At 38.4% G+C, this 20,096-nt stretch overlaps 1 protein-coding gene across 1 annotated transcript in view; it reads right to left on the bottom strand.

The window, feature by feature from the left end:
• The window catches only part of COL19A1 (collagen type XIX alpha 1 chain), a 319,505-nt gene that overhangs the window by 83,658 nt on the left and 215,751 nt on the right, over positions 1 to 20,096 (bottom strand). Inside the window, exon 16 of the mRNA XM_040983151.1 lies at positions 5,022 to 5,075. Coding sequence (XP_040839085.1) covers positions 5,022 to 5,075 — 54 coding nt within the window. The remainder of the gene's footprint in view (positions 1 to 5,021; positions 5,076 to 20,096) is intronic.

The following is a 20,096-nucleotide window of genomic DNA, read 5'->3' as shown; positions in this document are numbered from 1 at the left end:
AGGTTGAGTCTGTCTCCTCAAATCTCTTCTATGACTTGCCTTACCCCCGAAAGGCTGCCATCCTTTTTCAAAACCATAACAACAGGGCCTGGTGGCATGGCTTAGTGGCTAAAGTCCTCACCTTGAACGCCCCGGGATGCCATATGGGCGCTGGTTCTGACGGAAGATCTTCCTCTCTGTCTCTCCTCCTGTCTGTATATCTGACTTTCCAATAAATAAATAAATCTTAAAAAAAAAACATAACAACATAAAATCTTGGCATGACTTGAACTGTTCTCCTGTTCTATCATGTCCTATTGTTGATTTTTCTTGTGATTTTCACACCCAGACTCCCCTTTCACAAAAATTTCAGCATTAAAAATCTCCTTGACCTTCAAGTGGGACAATATCCCCTTTGTCTTTGCCATTAGATCACAAATCATAGTTTCCACTTTATATTCTGGCCAGCAACTACCAATCAGTAGGTAACATCCAAAAACTGTCATTCAAGAATGTTTCTCTTGGGATTCTTGGGCAGCTTTCCTTCTCATATCTCATTGTACACTGCATTTTCCCCCTCTTAAATCCTAGAGTTTTCTTTGTAGTGAGCACTAAACATTTGGCACCTCTTGCGCTAGAATATAAGCTCCATGATTTACTGAAATTGATTTCCCCCATATCAAGCACAGTACCAAACATATAGGAAGCATTAAATAAACATCTGCTGAGGAAATAAGCCAATGATTCTATCTCACGTGGGTTTTCTACTGGAGTTTGTTCTGATGAAAAATACATGTATTAATACAAAACTAGAAAATACAGAGATTTTGAAATTATACACGTATACATATACGTATATATATATATATACATATATATACACACATACATTCTGATCACTATTACCTTAGTTTGATATTTTATAAGTATTTTCATGGTTAAAGGTTCGATGGTATTTATTAAGAATTATCATGGTGTTTGTGTGTTTTGGGAATGGGTACTATCTTCTTGCTCATCTTAACAGTTCAGGAATGTCAGCACTTGCTTGCCATTGTTTTTTGTGGGAAATGCACAGTCTTGCAGTAAGGCAAAATGGGAAGACTCAAGCTACTCTAATTGTTAGACAGGCATGAGTTGGCCCATAAGAAATGGCCATTTTCATCATGAAACTCTCACCACCAGTGAAACATCAGCAATAACCTGTGGTTTAATAAGTAAAAGAAAACCAAGGACTTCAACTCCTTTCCTGGACATGTGACTATTGAAAATCCACCAGGTTATCCCTTCAAAAACTTTCTAAAATATTGTAGGTATCAGAAAACATAAAAATAACATAGGTTGGGTCCAGCATGGTAGTCTAGTAGCTAAAGTCCTTGCCTTGCATGTGCCAGGATCCCATACGGGTGCTGGTTCGTGTCCTGGCGGCCCCACTTCCCATCTAGCTCCCTGCTTGTGGCCTGGGAAAGCAGCTGAGGATGGCCCAAAGCCTTAGGGACCCTGCATCCACATGGCAGACCCCCAGGGGCCTTCCGGTTCCTGCTTTCAGATGGGCTCAGCTCCAATTGTTGTGGCCACTTGGCGAGTAACTAGCAGATGGAAGATCTTTCTCTCTGTCCTACTCTGTGTAAATCTGCCTTTCCAATCAAAAATAAACAATTCTCTAAAAAGAATAATGAAGGCTATCAACTATGGGTTTAATTATGTTTCCCTGATGCCCTAATATTGAAGTCCTAACCATTAGTACTTTGGAATATAAACTCACCCAGTAATAGAATCACCACAAACATAATGAATTAAAATGTGTCCATAGTAGAATATAGTGGGATCGTAACCCAAAGGCACAAATTCTACAAGCTAAGACAGGCCTTGATACCATTCCTCTCTAACGCTTTAAAAGACAACGAGGCCCTGCTGTTTTCCAATCTCCATAAATCAAAGACAACACATTTCTGTTTTTAGGCCATTTGCTGTTTGATACTTTGTTGTGGTGGCCCTAAAATATTGTATCATCTAATGTGGCCTAACAAGACCGCTCACTTGAAGATAAGATTCAAGGCTGGTGCAGTTTCCAATCTCACAACTGCTGGCTGCCCCAAAGATGAGTCATGAAAGGAAGGAAGGTACAGGTGCATTTTGGAACTGTTAGTAAGCAAACCAAGATCCAGAGTTTTTGCTTCTTGTGCCTAAATTCATCATGTTCCCCCCAAAGTGTTTGAATCCTGGGGCACAGGCAGGGAGAGAAATAAAGTTAGGATTTCAAGTAGATTTCTAAATCTTGTTGGCCTGGAAGAGTTGCCTCTGACGTTTGCAAGGAAGATTTCTTAGCTTTATATAACATGTTTGGCTTTAAGTCACAGCTTGGAAGAACCTTATATATTTGACTGGGATAAAGATTTTCTGTCCTTTCTAATCTGTGGATATTAAAATGAAGTCATGATTTGATACATGAAAGAAAGAAACAGATTATGTTGCTAGCAAATTGGTTTTCTTGGATCAACAATTTGGAGAAGTGAATACTAGAATTGGTTGCTGTGAAGCACAGCATTAATCTCCAGCTGAGACCCTCTGCTGATGTAAGATATCACAACTGTGCATTTTCAATGTGACTCTTTAAAAACAATAGCAAATGTAGAGTCCAGCAGTACTTGGCCTCCGCAGATAACACTGTTGTCCCTAGGCAGGGTATTGCAAGGGCCTCTGGATTGATGGCTTTAGAAGTTGACAGACCCTTTCAAATTTTTTATTAAAATCCCCAGGATTGGAGACAATGAATACCAGTTGGCTGAACCACGAGTCGAGATTTTTTTTAAAGGTAAGAATCTGCTCAGCACTGCAGCCTTTTTGCAAACAATTTTTTTTTGCAGAATGAGAGCAGCTGTTTGCACACTGTGCTGTGATGGAGAGGGAAATTTTCCATCTTGTTCCTTTGCAGCCATAAGTGGGCATACAGAAATACACAGAAACATATCTATGCAGGTATACTCTTCCCAACCTCTCTCTTTAGTCTGTCCCTCTATACCTCGCTTCTTTTTCACACTCCTACTCCCTTTGTCATTTGTGCCATGAGAGGACAGGGTGTCTGATGTCTGTTTCCATCCCACTGAGTAAGAAACATTGTAAAGGAAAAGATTGATGCTTGTATGGGGACCAATGGGCAACCTGGGATCTCTGGGATGAGACACTGAACTATGGATGGCTCTGCAAGCTTTAGAGCGAGAAGTGGCTGTATGAGTTCTGCGCTGTTCACCCTCTCCTGGGAAGCTGCTTCAGCAGAATCTGGGCTGTGACTGCTGGAGCTGCTGCCAGCTGAGGAGCTGAGGCCCAGGGCTCCAGTGCAGGCATTACATAAATCAATGCCAATTTAAAAGGGAAGATTATTTTAACCTTGGAGTGTCACTTTATAGGTCTCAATACATGGCCATTATTTAATCTCCAGCGAAGTTTCACTCAGCCTATCGCCCTCCCCAACCCTTCCTCCTTTCCTCCTGCAGTCTTTGTGTTCATTTGCTACAGCTAGCCCAAGAGGCCTGCAGTAAGTTGCAAAATGAAGCCACCTAGGTAACCAAAAACAGATGAGAGATGGAGACACTGCCAAATGACAGCATGCATCTTGCTCATCTTGGCACATTTAGGCCAAGGTGGGAGGAGGCAGTCGAAGACCTTCAGATGTCAAATGGGTCTAGTGCATCACTTAGGAAAAATAGGTAATCTAGTTTCTTAGCCAGTCATGCTTCATCTTGAAGTCACACCAGGGGCACATGTAGACCAAATACAAGCTTCAATGACACAGTAATGGTTCTGGAGCTCCTTTTTGATGTTAGCTAGGTTCAAAGTGTACTGGTTTGCTAGTATTAAGATTCTCCACTTGGCTGCCTCATTTTTGTTTTTAAGTTCAAGTTTAAGAATTTACATTGTCATTTTCAGACTCTATAGTAAAAAAGCCCCATATATTTTCATTTAACGGAAAACTGACTCATTGGTAAAATAAATTGTACATAGAACAAGTGTTGGGAGACCTGTAAAGATACGAACTTTTAAATTTTTGCAAGGGATAGCAAATATTTAAATAGCAGAGTAGCAGCTTAATAAATTTTATACCAAGGGTGATAGCACTATACCATTTTTAAAGTTGTTCTAGCTGACACTGTGGCATTAGAGCCAACTTATTCTCATTTTGAAGCTTTTATGATAAATTCTGTTTTTTTCTGACAGTAAATGCCATTACATTGATTGAATTTAGATGTGTTTCAGTTTGTTCTTTCTACTTGTGCCAAATCTCACGTTTATAAAGGCTGAGATAGACCTATAAAACTGATTAAAATTAGGATATGAAAACATTTTTATAGTATTATATTGCATGAAAAATCTATATAATGAGAACATTTAAAATCAGTTCACTTTTAAATTAAAATGCATAAACCATCTTCTACAGATTTTATTTTGAATTTAAAATCACAAATCATCTAGCTCTTTATGGTAACCTTAGTCTGATGAATAAAAGAGCTGAGGTTTCCTATTAATTAGCTCAGGCAACTGCCTCTGCAGGGCCTATGCTGGCATGTACTATATCTGGGGTTTCCAAGCAGGAAGGGACTAACTGTAGACAGAAGGATTATTGGGAAGTAAGAACACAGGAAAAAACATCACAGTGAGTGTTGCTAATGTTTTCTGCAGTGCAGGTATCAGTGATGAGCTATTCTGCTAATCGACAATATTCAGTAGACAGAATGCTTCACATGAAATAATCAGGCCTCGGGTATTTGTTATAGAATGATGGCTCAGTCAATTTCATTTACATCTTTAAATCTCCTTACTTGCTGACATTCTTTCTCAATACTTTTTTTAAAAATCTTATAAAGCTAAAGACATCTGTGTTTATCGTAAGATGCTGAGTAAAATCCTTCTTGACCTTTATTTGTGGAGATATGTTTAAGCACATGTAAACATGTATTAAAGCCCGGAAGTAAGGAATTAATAAGTATTTGCCCCCCAAAAGTAACATAAAATCTCTGTGTATATAAGATGTTCTGCTTGAGCCATACCTTGTTATAATATTCACCAAAATTCTGTTGTACTCCTTGTAATCCTGGAGGTCCCTGTGTGAGAAACAAACCAGACAAGCATGTAAATAGTCATCAAAACAATATATATTGTACATCTAAGAATTCCTGGAGCCATATGAAAAAGAATCTCAGTTAACTATTTTAATTACCTAGAGTTACAAATTCATGGACAATATCTTCTTATCAGGTTTCTATGGGGCTTTCTGGGTTAAGTCCTGCATGAATTCAGAGAGCTCTTAAGCAGGACAAGTGATGGTGTACCAGCATGCCACCCATCAGCACGTTCTTTATTAAAAGCAATTGCACCTGTAAGACTCTAGCAGGGAAACTAGTATATCCTTGTGTTTTTGGCATTTCTCACATAGTTTCAATGAATGTATTGTAGAAATGTGTCTCCACATGTTACTAATTTGGGGACTATTTTTTTCTGTTGCCTTCCTCTTTTGAACTAGTTGTATGAAAATTGGCCATACATGGGCATTAGGGTCTGAAAAACATGTCTGGTATAAAACCTCAGACTTCAGACATTTAAATATTCAGTTTTTTTTTAAGTTGGTCTGGCAATGTTCCGGAAGTACTATGCTGAGCTGGGGTGGATAGGCAGAAGAAATGTTTGTTTTTAAGGCTTCTACGAAGAGAGAAGTTTTCCAAGTTTTTTAGGGATTACTTTTTGGGAAGGGAGCCATGAGAAAATATGAAGCTTAGCATTATTTTAGATCAAGCAGTTCAAGCCAAAATGAATTTAGCTATCTCATAAAAGAGATTGCAAATTTCATCCAGACCTTGAAAGTTAGGAGGAAAGAAAATATCATTAGAAGCAAAACCCTTATCCTTTCTCCTTGGAAGACAAGACTATAACAAGAGCAAATCAAACAGATCCATTATATGAAGATTATTCTTTTAAAAATGGAATGAAACCTTTGAAACCTAAAGAAGAATTTCATGAAAAACTGCTGACTTCATTTACTAACAAAGGTAAGACCATGGCCATATAGAAGAAAATTAATGTAGCTAACATGGGTGCCAGGTGTTTTTTAGGAACAATTTGCAACTGAAGATCTCTTCCTATTCAAAATCTGCATTGTGCCATGAATGCTAAGGACACAAGGATGTGGTGATGGATGCTTACAAGCAGTTGGTAGAACTCTTGAAGATAATGGGACTCACAAGCAATGGAGCTATGATTGGAAAGACGAAGTTGTTACCTTGTAAAAGAAAAGGAAAGCTAATGACAGAAAAGAACTCTTGTGACATTGTGAATTTTTCATGTTACTGTTTTATCAGCCAGCTTTGTGCAAAGTATTCTAGGTCAGTTAGCTGAAATAATGAGCAAAACAATCACCAAGTTGAGAATTGCTATAAATTTCTTGCCAAGAAAATGTAAATAAGAACACATTCTCAGTACTCAGGGGACAGGGATTCGATACATATTGATACTTTTACATGGAGGATTTTTGGATACCATATGTAGTATACCATATGTAGTACTATCAAATATTCTCAGAGATACATGCAGAACAAGTACTCGGTGAATCATAGTGCCATTTAGATCGAGTTGTGGTGGGGTAAGAAAATTTACCCTCAAACAGACATTTTAGTTAAAAAGGAAAATATTAATTATTGCAGATCCCAAATGCAGAATAATTAATAGCATAGTTTCTAAAATAAAGTAGAAGTATCAGTTTAATAATAATAGCAAGCATCTATGCAATGTTTACTGTGTGCTATTAAATATAACAGGGATTTTATATAAATTAACTAATTTAATATGCACAATGACACTGTGAGGAAAGCCCTGTTATTCATCTCTATTTCAAAGAAGAAGAGAAGGTTTGAAATGCTAAATGGTTCACGATGTACTAATGGTATGAGGCAAGGCCAGTATTTTCACATCAGCACTGGGCCCAAAGTAGGCTCTCACCTACCATTTAATTAGATCATGAGCATTAATGATGAAATCCTCTTTGTTACTGTTTTAGTAGCTGGGATCCTTTGGGTACTATAAATTTCAAGTTTAATATAACAGATTTAAGATCTGTCCCATAGGAAAAACTTTGCACAAGCTTGGCCAGCAGGCTGAATGAGCCCTGCAGAGACTGAAAGAAGATACCAGCCCACAGTCTCAGGGAAGTCTATCCTTTTATCAATGGCAGCCAGTGTGGCAATGGCTCGATTGGTGCTTCTGAAACTGCAAGAAAGAAACAACCTCAATTAACAGATAAACTCTATGCAAAAAAATGTCAAGAAAAGCTCCCTGTTCTGGGTTAGAGGAACTATACAGAGCTGAATTTTGGAACATGTGGCGCTTACAAACTGTAACACCAAAAAATGTTTGCTCTTTTTTCCTATCTTCAGTCCTGATAGGCAACATGGCTGCTGAGGATCCTAACAGTCAGTTTCCAAGGTTAGTAAGAGCTGTCAGTCTTGTGGGCTATCAATCAACTCTAAAGGAGATGTTAAACACATCTGGTAAGTGACAGGTCTCCAGGCATCACAGGATGTTAGTAGATGCTCCAGGGTACCTCGAAGGTCACTTTCTGGGAGGTTTGTGCTTCTATGGATCTATCAAGGAGACATTTAGATCAGCCAAGTACAGGTGGAGTTAGAGTCCAGTCACAGAGGGCATGTCAGCCTTGGCTAATGCTGCAAAGGAGCTCCATTAGGAAAACCAGCTGAAGGTTTATGGAAAGGAAAACTGTCCCAGCTCATAACAATGACTCTCAACATGACTGGAAGTTATGGTTACACAATGTCTATCATCCATGGTACTCTTTCACTTTACTTCTAGTGCACTGGAAGATACAGGACATTTAGGTTAATGTGATTACTACATGATTGCAGAACAATTTTAAAATGAAAATGAACTCCAGAGCGACATCTGTTTGAAACCCAACTGCACTGATACAAAATCCTCGGAGAGGTCTATCAACATTACATATAGATCCTGGTGGTATTTCCCACTCTGAAGAATCATTCTTGGAATGGTGAATAAATTAAGGTGTTTTCCAATTTGAGAAGTACACACTCGGGAAATAGTTTCGATGATATTTTAGTAGTTTTGGTGAAAATCTTGCTTCAATTGGAAAAGAGAAATACCACAATGTATGTCCCAGGAGTTATCAGATGTGTAGTATAAAAAAGATGAGCCAATTACATAACCATTTACAGAATAGATTTGGCTTTAGTTGCATGGTCCCAACATTTAATATTGCAAAGAATTTTATTTCTATTAGAAAAAAGGGAACACTTGATCTTAGCCAAAAGGCTGTTAAGAACCCGCATTTTCCTATTAACACATTGTTAATCAATACTATGTCAATTAATGCCATAAGGTTGTAAATGGTTGTTGATGATATGTCGGGGCTTTTAATTGATTGGGATGATACTTTGCCGGCTTTACCTTCAGACCAGAGATGGTCTCACCAAGAAATCGTTGAACCCACTAGGATAATAAAACGCTGGACTTTATGCTTGGTAAATACTTCCAATGAGAGAACCTCAACTGAATTTGAACTGTGGTAATGCAGCAAGGTGGAGAAATCCACCATGGGGAGAGGGTTCGGGGAGAGGTGGGGGGAATCCCAGCGCCCACAACACTGTGTCACATAATGCAATGCAATTAATAATAAAAAAAAGGAACACAAAACATGCTACCTGAGTTCTGATCTTAGCTGCACTTTCACTTTTCAGCCAATTCCATCTGGTATTCTTTGCTTAAAGAATTTTTTGTTGTTGTTTCTTTTTGCATAACTCCTAAACCTGCCCCTATTGCTTATTGTAAACTCTATGTGCACATCTGGGCTTCAGCACTTTGTTTCAGCTATAGGGTACCCTAGACACTGTCCATTTAGATTCCCCATGGCTCCTCAGTTAACACCTTTGCACACACTCTTACCTTCACTCCTGAACTGTTTTTCCTTCTTCCACCCTTTTCTCTGGATGCACTGTTAGATCTTTGTAACTTTGCTAGCATAGCCTCCTGAAGCCTTCTGGATGCCACTTATCTTCAGGAACCACAGTTCTCTGGTCCCCACCCAGGATTTACAAACATATTTTCAGGTTCTATACAACTACTTCTAACCCTGTGGGTTTCCAATTATCTTCAGGGGCAACCTTTGAAACCCCAAGACCTCTGTGAAGGAAGTTGTACTGATCAGATCCCTCTAAAACATGCTAAAGGGGGCTTTGTTTAAGTGGAATGTCATTTGAGTTAATTTTCGGGGAACATTTTCAATGTGCTAATGGCTAGTAAAAAAGGCATATATCAGTGGTTATTTTTTCCTTGGTATTTTAAGTAAGTCACTAGGAGTTTTAGACTCAGACACGGAAATGACAGCATGAAGTAACAATAGTTTGAAAAACGAAAGTCAAAATGAGTTTTTCCCTAATACGTGTTTTCAATTGTAACACATCATACAAAACTTAGGAAAAGCTCCTTTATATTGGATACAATGGCCTGTGTTTGTTTCATCCACAGTTGGAATGAAAACTCCTTGAGGGCAAGGAGATTCAATCTTTTCAAATTCATCTTTATATAGACCTTGGTAAATGGTTACTTCCCAGTTTATTGTGCCCCAACCCAACACAAACCAATCAGCACCAAATGTTTCTTAAATGCAATGGATTCACTGCTTTCACAAGAAAAATCCTCTGGGGAAAGTCAATTTCTTGCTTGCTGTTTCTAGCTTTAGCTAGGAACAGTATCAAACAGAGCAAAGGGCTTGTTGCTTCCAAATTCACAGAGAACAGGGCCAACGGATTTCGATTAATTTAAGCAGCTGACTACTTAATTGAAAGCAAAGCTCTAGTGATCCTTGGTTCAGAAAGAAAGAATTCACGAATGGATTTATAATTACAATACATCATTTTGTACTGTAATTGTGAGAAAAAGAAATCCATAATGTTCTTTATTTGGAAAATATTCGAGAAAGCAATTTCTTCCCTTAAAAAACCCACAGGTTCTTATATTTGTGTTAATATTTGCTATAAATGATTCTTTAGTGTCTCTGGGATTTAATTATATAATTTAAACAGCTATAATTTCATAACATTATTTTTCTGGGAACCATTCTGCTATAATATTTTAGTATCTGAGGAAATGCCAAAGTCTCCCTTTCCCAGTTCCAATTACAGTCTAAAAACTGTAAAACATGTGTCTGGAAGCCAGCAGATGACTGAGTATCTACATGACTTTTGCATTTCAGTACAGAACCCTTAATCTCCTAGTGCGGAGTACAGAGAACATGGGCTAGACAGTACATATCACATGGATTTTTAGGTTACTGGAAGGAGCTTGTTTTTCTCAAGAATATCTTTCCCATACTCTCTTTTATTCTTTCAACTTCATAAAGAAAGGCTTATTTATTATCTTTTTAAAAAACCAGGTCAAATGCACATACTCCTGGAAAATGTAATAGCAATGTTTTATATTTAAAGGAAATTCTAAAAGTATTTTTACAGTGGCAAGGTGATCTGATTGTTGACACACAGTATCTTATTTGAGTGAGCTTGGTACTATTATATTCTTCATTTGACAGATGGGAAAACTAAAATTTCCCTCCCTGTCAAATTATACAATAAACAACTGGTAGAAACAAGGTACAAAGTCATTCCATCCTAGTAAATTTTGTTCAACCAAAATTTCCTGAGAAATTTAGTGGGACAGAAAAGAATAAAAGGAGTGCCCCTTGGGGAGTATAGGTGGGAGAAGATAGTCCCAAGACAGGATAGTTTTCATTCACTGGCCAGTATAAGAAAAGCAAAATGGTAAGTTTGGAATGCCCTCATTTTTTTTTAAAGACTTATGTTTATTTCAAGGGGGGGATGGTAAAATCTTCCATCTACTAGTTCACTTTCCAAATAGGGCTGGGACAGGCAGAAATGAAGTGCCTGGAACTCCAATTGGGTATTCCACATTGATGTCAGGGTGCCAAACACTTGGGCAATCTTCCACTGCCATCCTGGGCACATTAACAGGATCAGAAATAGAACAGCCAGGATTTGAACCAGTGCTCATATGAGATGCCAGTGTTGCAGACAGGTGGTTTAACCCTCTGTGCCACAACTCCAGCCCTTTATTCCTGAGCAGCTATTTACACTGAACAATGAGTCTAGTGTGTTTTTCCAGATGATGATACTATTGATGTGGCTATCTGAACCAACATTATTAGATGGATGACATTTCTTTATAAAGTCTTGACTAGAGGAAAATAGGACGTCAGAAAAGCACCAACACTTTCACGTTGGAAATGGTAAGCTCTAGACTAAATCCTGGGACTGAAAGGCAAAAATAATGAAAAGATGAGAGTGGAGAAGAGAAGAAACTTGGAGAGGAAGAAGGGAGACCCTGGTACCTATTAAACTATGTCATAAAAACAAAACAAAAGTAATGAAAACATGGCAAAGAATACTAAGATGGGTTTATAACAATGACATTAATGGCAACAATTGTTTAATCATTTTGTGGCAAATCATCTTCTTATTAGTATATTTATGCAACGAAACCAAATATAAACATAAAGATTTATACTAGAAAAGAGAAAGGCATTCTCTTATAATTTTGGATGCTGCAAAGTGCAAGATTGAGACCTGGCATTTGTTTTGGAAAAGGCCTTCTTGCTGTGTCTCCACATGGTAAATGGCAGAAGGGCAAATTAGAGTTAGCGAGACTTTGGGAAGCCTATGTTATGAGGGCATTTACTCCTCAAATACAGGAGCAGTTTAATAACCTCTTGAAAGCCAGATACTTAATATTATCACCGTGGCAACATCTGAATTTCATGAATAGATATACACTCAAATTATAGCACAGATACATATTGTTGCCACTTTAATTTTTACAATAGTCCTGTGAAGAGGAGTTACCCTTACACATACCAAAAGGTGAAACAATTTACCTAAGATTGTACCCTTAGTAGACAGAGGTGCCTGTGGGATTCCATGGCTTTGATTTTTTTTGTAACTCTGCCTTAAACTACCTCACAGTGAAAGAGATGGTAGTAAAATAAGACATACATCATTTAAAAATCAGGCAGGACATTCTGTGGTAAAAGATGACAGGATCCCTCAAGTGAGATAATCAGTATAGGTGACACATTGGGAACCCTGAGACATTGAGTAGACATGCATCGTCAAAGACTTGGATGACGCCAGAAGGTTAAGAGTAAAGTGACCAGAATGGGAGGCTGGTAAAGATAAACATGAGGAACTACTGCAGATACAGTGGAACATTAACACCATGAGGGGCTTGGATTGGAAACACAAGGAAAAGAAAGCAGCAAAGTTAGGCTGAGAAGGAAAGGAAATCAGCAAACTCAATTAACAGTAACTGTTGTGGTTCTAGTGATACCAAGTAAATGGAGAGCAAAGTAAACAAAAGGAAAAATAAAAACACTCAGCCAAGTTAAATGAAAGGATGGCCAACTAAGAGGATGGTACTGCCTGTATGTACGGATCCTAAGAGATGCAGAGCTCTCCATCACTGGGGAGAACAGTGTGGAAAAGTGGTCACACACAAAGGGTATCAGCTATCCTTCTAATCAAACTAGAACAGTGCAATGGTATTCTACTGTGAAGGAGAGATCTACAGATCAACATTGTGGGATTTTAAAGGATTTCAGCAGCACAAAAACATGTTGGTTTATACATTCAGCAGAGATATCTTTTGAGAACTTGCCTCCACCCCTGCAAACAAAAACAAAAAGTAGAAGTGTGAGTGGAAGCCAGCAGTTACATGTTCATTCTTGGGGAATCACTGGAAATTCCAAGCACTCATGTGATCCATGATCTTTTCTTGTTTTAGCCTGTTTCTTCCCCCCACACTGGCACTTATCTGTACTTAAAAAGATCTATAGCTCCTAAACGTCATAGTCAAGGCTATCGCCAGCATTCCTGGTTCAGAAGTTCAGAAGCATTGCGATTTACAGGTGAAGGATTGCCATAAAGGCAGATTCTTGGTCTTGAAAAACACTTTTTCACATCTGCCACTTTGGACATTTTTCAAACTCGTTCCTCTGTGTATTCCAGGAAAGTGCTCACTTGAGCTGGGTTTGTCTGCTTCTGGCCTGCAGAGTGAGCTGTGTAATTGAGGGAACTCAAGCACCAGCAGTTTATGGTTGTATGAATAAGCAAAATACTCAATATGTGACCTGATTGTTTTCCAAAATTGCACAGTCCCTGGTTTCACTTGTCATTTTGCAAGAGTGGGAGGACAAGACTGTGACAGTGAATGCATTCAATTGGTGTAATTAATCCATTTCATAAAAGCAGATTTTCTAAATTATGCTATGAAGCTCATAGTACTTTTTAACACTTCTGTTTCCAAGACAGAAAGACATCATTTTCCAAGGTTCTTATTTTCTCAGATAAAGCCCACTGCATTATTGATACAGTGGAACTGACTGATTTTCATGACACGATGCTTAGAAAAAAATATCACTCCCTCCCAGTGCTGTCCTTCTGCTTATCCATCCATGAAATGTTTCATACACATCTCTTCCCGGTATGTTTGCTAAAGGAAAAATATTATTTGTCAGCCTCCTGCTGTACACAGAACAGCAGGAGTCTTTAGAGTGCCTTGTCACCCACAGAAGCAACATGAATGCCCCAGTGTAAGGTGATAAAAGCCACAGAGTACTGAAAACTAAGAAGGATGAGGATGTGTGAAACAAATATTTGTATCCAGGGGCATTCCCAAAGCTCAGCAGCGACAAAAAGCATACATTGGTAATGATGGTGCCTCCACCTCCTTGTCTGACCTTAAAATTCCCTAATCCATCACCCAAACTGGTGGAAAAGTCAGCTAATGCTGACCCCACAGGCACAAGATCGCCAACATGTAGCAGTGCTCTGTGGTTCCTCTCACTGTAATAAAGTGATCACATTCAAGTGCAGGGAAAATGTGATTTCCAAGACACACTGCTGGGACTTAAGATAACCAGGCCAGTGTCACTGGCTCATATGTTACCAAGTTACATAGAGGCCAGAGCATGTGCAAAATAGTGTGGGGACATTCTGTATGTCTTAATTATTTTGGGGTGGCAGTAGTCTTTACTTTCAACTCAAATGTATAGTATTAATGTTTCTGTTCTATGTTCTAATGAACCATTCTTGGCTCAGTTGAGCCTCATGTTTACAGAAGGTAAACTCAAGAAAGTTCTAAGAAAACAATGATTTTGGTCTTAAAAAACCTATGCCCACACAAGGGATTTCAAGCAAATGAAAGCACTGGTGATTGTGGTCAGGAAAGAAGTAGCCATTGATGTTAACCTCTACTAAGCTCATAGGACCGTCTTCTCGCTTTCTTAAGTGAATTTAATCTATTTTAAGTATGCTGTACAGAGGAATATGATACGTTCTTTTGAATCTACAATGTGATGCTGTCAAATATTAACCAATTGCTATAGTTGCTTGACAGCATTACACTATTTTATTACAGAAATATCTGAAACCCTATGACATCTTATTTTCTACTAACATCTTTCCTAGTTTGTGAAAACATGCTGCATCTCCAGTCAATAAATTTTTCTCAGTTTTTGCTTTGTAGACACTGTTACGCAGACAAAAAAAAAAAAAAAGACTGCAAGGATTTAGCTGTGTTCCTACATGCCTGGTGCAAAGTTTTCTTACCATTTAAATGGAGTTAAAATGCACTGTCCCGTCACAGCTATAGATAACAGATTGCTCTAAATGTCTCAGTACTTCCACAGATATGAACCTACATGAATAAAATAGTCTCTGCCCAAAGATAAAATTCTCTTCCACTACAAAGTAACCAAACTTAGTAAAAATTGTAGGAAGCTAGAAGGTGACTAATAGTATACCAATGCTATCATTCATAAGGCAAGAAAAAAAGAGAAGTAATTAGGAAATCAAATCCAAGGTCTAGTTTTTGGAATCTCAACCTGATACCCCTCAGCTGCCTCAAATGCATGTCTATGTATTATGTGGTCACATAAGGTGACACTAAAATTTTAGCAATGTTGGCAACAGCTGCTTCATCTGGCACCATGACCCTAGTGGGGCACAGGTGGCAATAAAAATAATTAAGAAGTCATGTCTCCACTTTATGTCTTTGTCTCTACATTTTTAAAATCTAATAGTGTCATCTTTACTTTAAAAGTGAAATTACTATTCCCATTGACTTAAATAAATGGTTAGGTTCATTTTCTCTGAAGATGCTATCATTACAGAACATGGCCTTTAGTCATACACAGAGGACACCGAGATACTGAAAGTAAAATCTGGAAACACGACCAAGAACTGAGCAGTTGAAAGATACTACAAGGGATGTTTGAATATGAATTCATTTTCCACTTTGACATGGTTTGTCTTAAAATGAGTATAGTCACATGAGGGATGTTTTAACCAGAAAAAAGAAAAAGGTTTCAATCAGAAACTTTTGGTCATCTGCATTATTCAGCAGTTCAACATGTGTTAAAGATACCAACTTGCTTCAGAGGTAGACTGTACTACACACAAGAAATAATAATAATAGTTGTGTATCTCAAGTCTTCAGTGCATAGCAGACAAAATTGGAGATGTGAGATACACAAGCTGAAGACTATTAAATCATGGGATAGAACTGCAGGAAGAGGTTAGTTCTATGGTTTCGAGGGCATGTTTTCATTATCGTAACTGTTCACCTGATTCAATGTGTGGCCTCAAAGAAATGAAGCAGCCAGTTTTTGCTGCCAGGCTAAAAAAAAAAAAAAGGACTGTAATGAAAGATAGTATCCAATCCCATGGATTCAGTGCAGACAGATTAAATGGGTTATAATGAAGTCTTTGCCAGTTTTCTTTCAGCAAACAAGTTTACTGATGCACCAACAACATTGTTTCTACAATATGTTTCATTTAGAACAATTTATTTGGATAATTAGATATAGTGATTTTTATCCCATAAAAAACAGTCTACCTGCGTCAGATGAAAGCTATAACTTAGAGGAGGACGGTGTGATGGCTGACTGCCTTCATGGTTATTTGTGACCTTATTCCACTCTTTAGAACACCCTATATGAGAAAACCACTGGCTCCCAACCCGGTCCTGACACTATTCTCCTAGTTCCTTTTTTAGTACAGTATGTCAAATTCTTCCCTAATCTCTTGCCCTTTGCAATTCCTGATCTTTCTGACTGGAATGTTTTTGCTTTGTCCTTCACCATGGTTATGGTTCCATCACAAGACATGTTGTTCACCCAGGGATAGCTGCTTGGATCACCTAAACCAGAGTAATACCTCTTTCCTTCCAAATTACTACCACATTACCCCATTTTCTCCTATTGCCTAGCTTACACTAAGCTGTGCAGTCTATTAAGCAGGCTTGCTAGTTATTGCTAACTTCCCATAACAGAGTGTAAAATATTAAAAGTAGGAACTTTGTCTATAGGTTGTTCCTTTGGTGCTGCATATTTTATGCTTGAAAAAAGGATTTCTATATCATAGTTTATTAAAAGTATTTGCTAATACTTAATAGTCTCATCTGTGGGAACATCTCTCTCTCTTTTTTTAAGATATATTTTGAAAGTCAGAGTTACAAAGAGGGAGAGACAAAGAGGAATCTTCTATTCACTGGTTTATTTCCCAGGTAGCCACAGGACCAGGGCTGAGTCAGACCGAAGCCAGGAGTTTCATGGGGTTTCCCATCTGGGTGGCAGGGGTATAAGCACCTGTGCCAATTATCACTGCTCTACTTGGGTCACTAGCGGAGAGTTGGATCAGAGCCAGGGCTTGAACTGCCACTCATACAGTATGCTGGCCTTGCAGGTGGCAGCCTTACCCATCATGTCAAATGGGAGATACCTTTTATTAAAGATTTAGTTTTGTGAAAGGCAGAATTACAGGGTGTGTGTGTGTGTGTGTGTGAATGAGAATGAGAGAATCTTCCATCTACTAGTTCACTTCCCAAATGTCACAGCCAGGCCAAACCCTGAAGCCAGGAGTTCAACCCTGGCATTTGTGTGGGTGCAAAGGCTCAAGGAATTGCTTTCCCAGGAGCACTAGCATGGTGCTGGGTTGGAAGTGGAGCAACAGGGGCAGGGAACATCCCCTATATGGGATGCTAGCAATGCAGTCATCAGCTTTACTCTTTTCACTATAACACTAACCCCTGTGGTTGGCAGAAAGCTTTTAAGACTCCACCAGTGAATGCCTTAAATCGCAGAGTATGTTAAATCCAACAGGTCAGTGCCTTTCCAGCTCATTTAGCAGTTACCATGCACCAAGGCGCTAACTTTTGCAATTTCAGATGAGGTAGCAACACCGGTAGAAAGGATTCTTTCTTTCTTCACAGTTTCACAAATGGAGCATTTGGTTTTACCATAGATCCTAGGTGCATCAACATATGATTTCTTTGTTGCTTTATTAAGTTGAGAAATTTAATCTTTTCATTTTAAACAAAGCACTTTCTAGTTTCTGTTCAGCATGTTCTTTGGAGTCATTACTGAGCAAAATAAGGTTACTTTAACATAAGCCCCACTACTGCCTTAGGACAGTGGATTTGATAACCTGATGCCTATTAAGAGACCAACAGGTGGGTGGCATAAAATGTGGTTTGCTGGATACAGAGGTAGGGGACCACACCAGGCTGCTCAGGATGGTATGCGATTTTAAACTTCACAAATTATTTCTGGAATTTTCTCCTCAACAGTTTTGAATTTCAACTGTCAAAGAATGAACAAAAGTGAGGTGGAAAAGGAACCACCACAAATGTGTTCAACTTCACACCTGAAATGCAATCTTTTAAAGGTCTAAATGACTATACAATTACATCTTTTAGGAATGTGCAATGATTGATGCTTTAAAGGCAAGATATATTCTTTTATAACAAAATTAATATTAAAGTAGAAAAACATGATATTATGCATTTTGAATCTGTTGTCTCAGAAAAGAATCATAAATTTTATTGGAGTAATTTTCTATAAAAATTGAAGCTGCAGATTCTATTAGTGTTGATAACAGATATTTTAAGATATACTTTAAGAAAGTTTGAGAGGATAAGAGAGAGAGAGAGAGAGAGAGAGAGAGAGAGAGAGAGAATGAGAGTGAGCATGCTCTCACCCACTGGTTCATTTGAGAAATGCCAATAAAGGTTAGGGAGTTGGGAACTCCACCCAGGTCTCCATGCTTATGGCAGGGACCCACGAACCATTCCCAGTGCCTCCCAGGCATCTGCAAAAAACTGCCATCAGCAACCTGTAGGGGTCTCAAACTCAGGAATAATGATAACGAACGCCAACGTCTAGCCAATGACTTAACCAGGAGACCAAATATCTACCCTAAATGGATATTCCCGAGATCCACAGAATTTCCAATGAGCTGACACTGAAAACAACTGTTCATAAGAAATTATTTGTATTTAAATTACAAGAGAAAATGCAACAGAATGCTCAAAAGTTTTAGTATCATTTTGATTTCTAGCTAAGCCTCAAAAACTGGAAAATTTCCATGCTTACAATACTTTCCAAAAGGGCATTCTTTGCATAAAGCTTTTCCACTAGAAACACTAGAGGGAGCTGCTGTCCCATGTAACAAAATCTCTGACTTTCTGTTTTCAGACTAAATTGCTATGCACTGAAATGTGACACAGTTGAGCCCACTGCTCACTTCTCATATTGCAATAATGAAACAATGCACAAAAACAATACTAGAAAAAATGAAAAGAAATCACAAGCCCTGCCTCTGACAAAAATAATAACACACTTTAAAGTTAATGTGGTTTTTAATAAACACTTTTTACAGTAATGATGGATGAGAAGTTAATGTCAAATGGGTGGGCTAATACAGGCTTCCTTGAATGCCTCATTAGTTAAATTCTCCGGCTTTCCCTCCTGCTCTGCCTAGTTTCCAGATGCTTTCTTCTTCTTCTTCTTTTTTTTTTTCTAAAGAAACAACACAGAATTCTTTCAAGTAAGCTAAGGCATTCCGAATCTCGAGGCTTTCCAAGTCTCTATCAATCACAGGTTACCATTTTCCATTGCTTATGCCACTCAGATAACTGGAAAGCTGCTTCTTAAAAAAATGATTCAAGTTGAGTGTGAGGGATAGTAGTTGAGACTTGAACACTTCACAACTAAAAAAATGCAAGAGCACAGGTCATGGACGAAAAAAACACTGATCCTTTACAAGAAAGAATCTGAAGCTATGAGGAGGAAAACATCCTCAGACAGTCATGTTATTAGATAACTGAGAATCATTTTTATACCATCCAAGCTGCTAAAATCTTGTGTCAGGTCTAGGGACAAGCCTTAGGGGGGCATTCCTCGCTGGGCCCGGCCATTTCCTGATTGATTAGAGGCCACCAATGGGGAAGGTTTTCCATAGATTCCTGCCCAGACATGCGGAGTCAGGGAGCCCTTCCACAACTGAGACACTCCCTGAGACCCCAGGCAGAAATTCTTTGGAAGAAATGAGAGTTTTTTCCTTTTACACTTATGATCATCTCTGCTTTGCAACAGAAAACTGAGCAAACACTTCATAAAAAATTGTGCAACTAATGGTTTGAACACACACAATTAGCTAAACAAAGTGTGAGAGATCATTTTTAGTAAACATTTTGTGATACCTTTTTAAAAAAATTATCAAAAAGTACACATTCTGCTTTAGAATCAAGAATCTCAGTAGAAAAGAGTGGCTAAAATGTTTTAGTTATTGAGAAGCTTCATGCCATTAGAGGCCTTTCTTTTCAGTACCATTTCTTTTCATCTTTGTGGACACTGCCCTAAACAATAACACTACCTTTGCCAAAGGACATGAACAAGCATTTTTCAAAGGGTGGAATAAAAATGGCCAACAGACATAAAAAAATGCTCAGGTTCACTAGCCATCAGGTGAATGCGAATAAAAACCACAAATGAGGTTATACCTCACCCCAGTTAGAATGACCATCGTCCAAAATAAAAAAAATAGATGCTGGCAAGGATGTGGGAAAAAAAGGTACCACAACCTACTGTTGGGGGGAATGGAAACTGGCAGAATCAGTGTGGAAAATGACATGGATAGTTTCAGGAGATCTAAAAATAAACCTACCACATTACCCAGACATCTCACTCCCAGGAA

This window comes from Ochotona curzoniae, unplaced genomic scaffold (genome assembly GCF_017591425.1).
Source record: "Ochotona curzoniae isolate NIBS_2020 unplaced genomic scaffold, NIBS_Ocur_1.0 contig_3819, whole genome shotgun sequence".
In the NCBI taxonomy this organism is placed as follows: Eukaryota; Metazoa; Chordata; class Mammalia; order Lagomorpha; family Ochotonidae; genus Ochotona; species Ochotona curzoniae.
The sequence above is the reverse complement of the archived record's forward strand: the minus strand, read 5'-3'. Positions and strand labels throughout refer to the sequence as shown.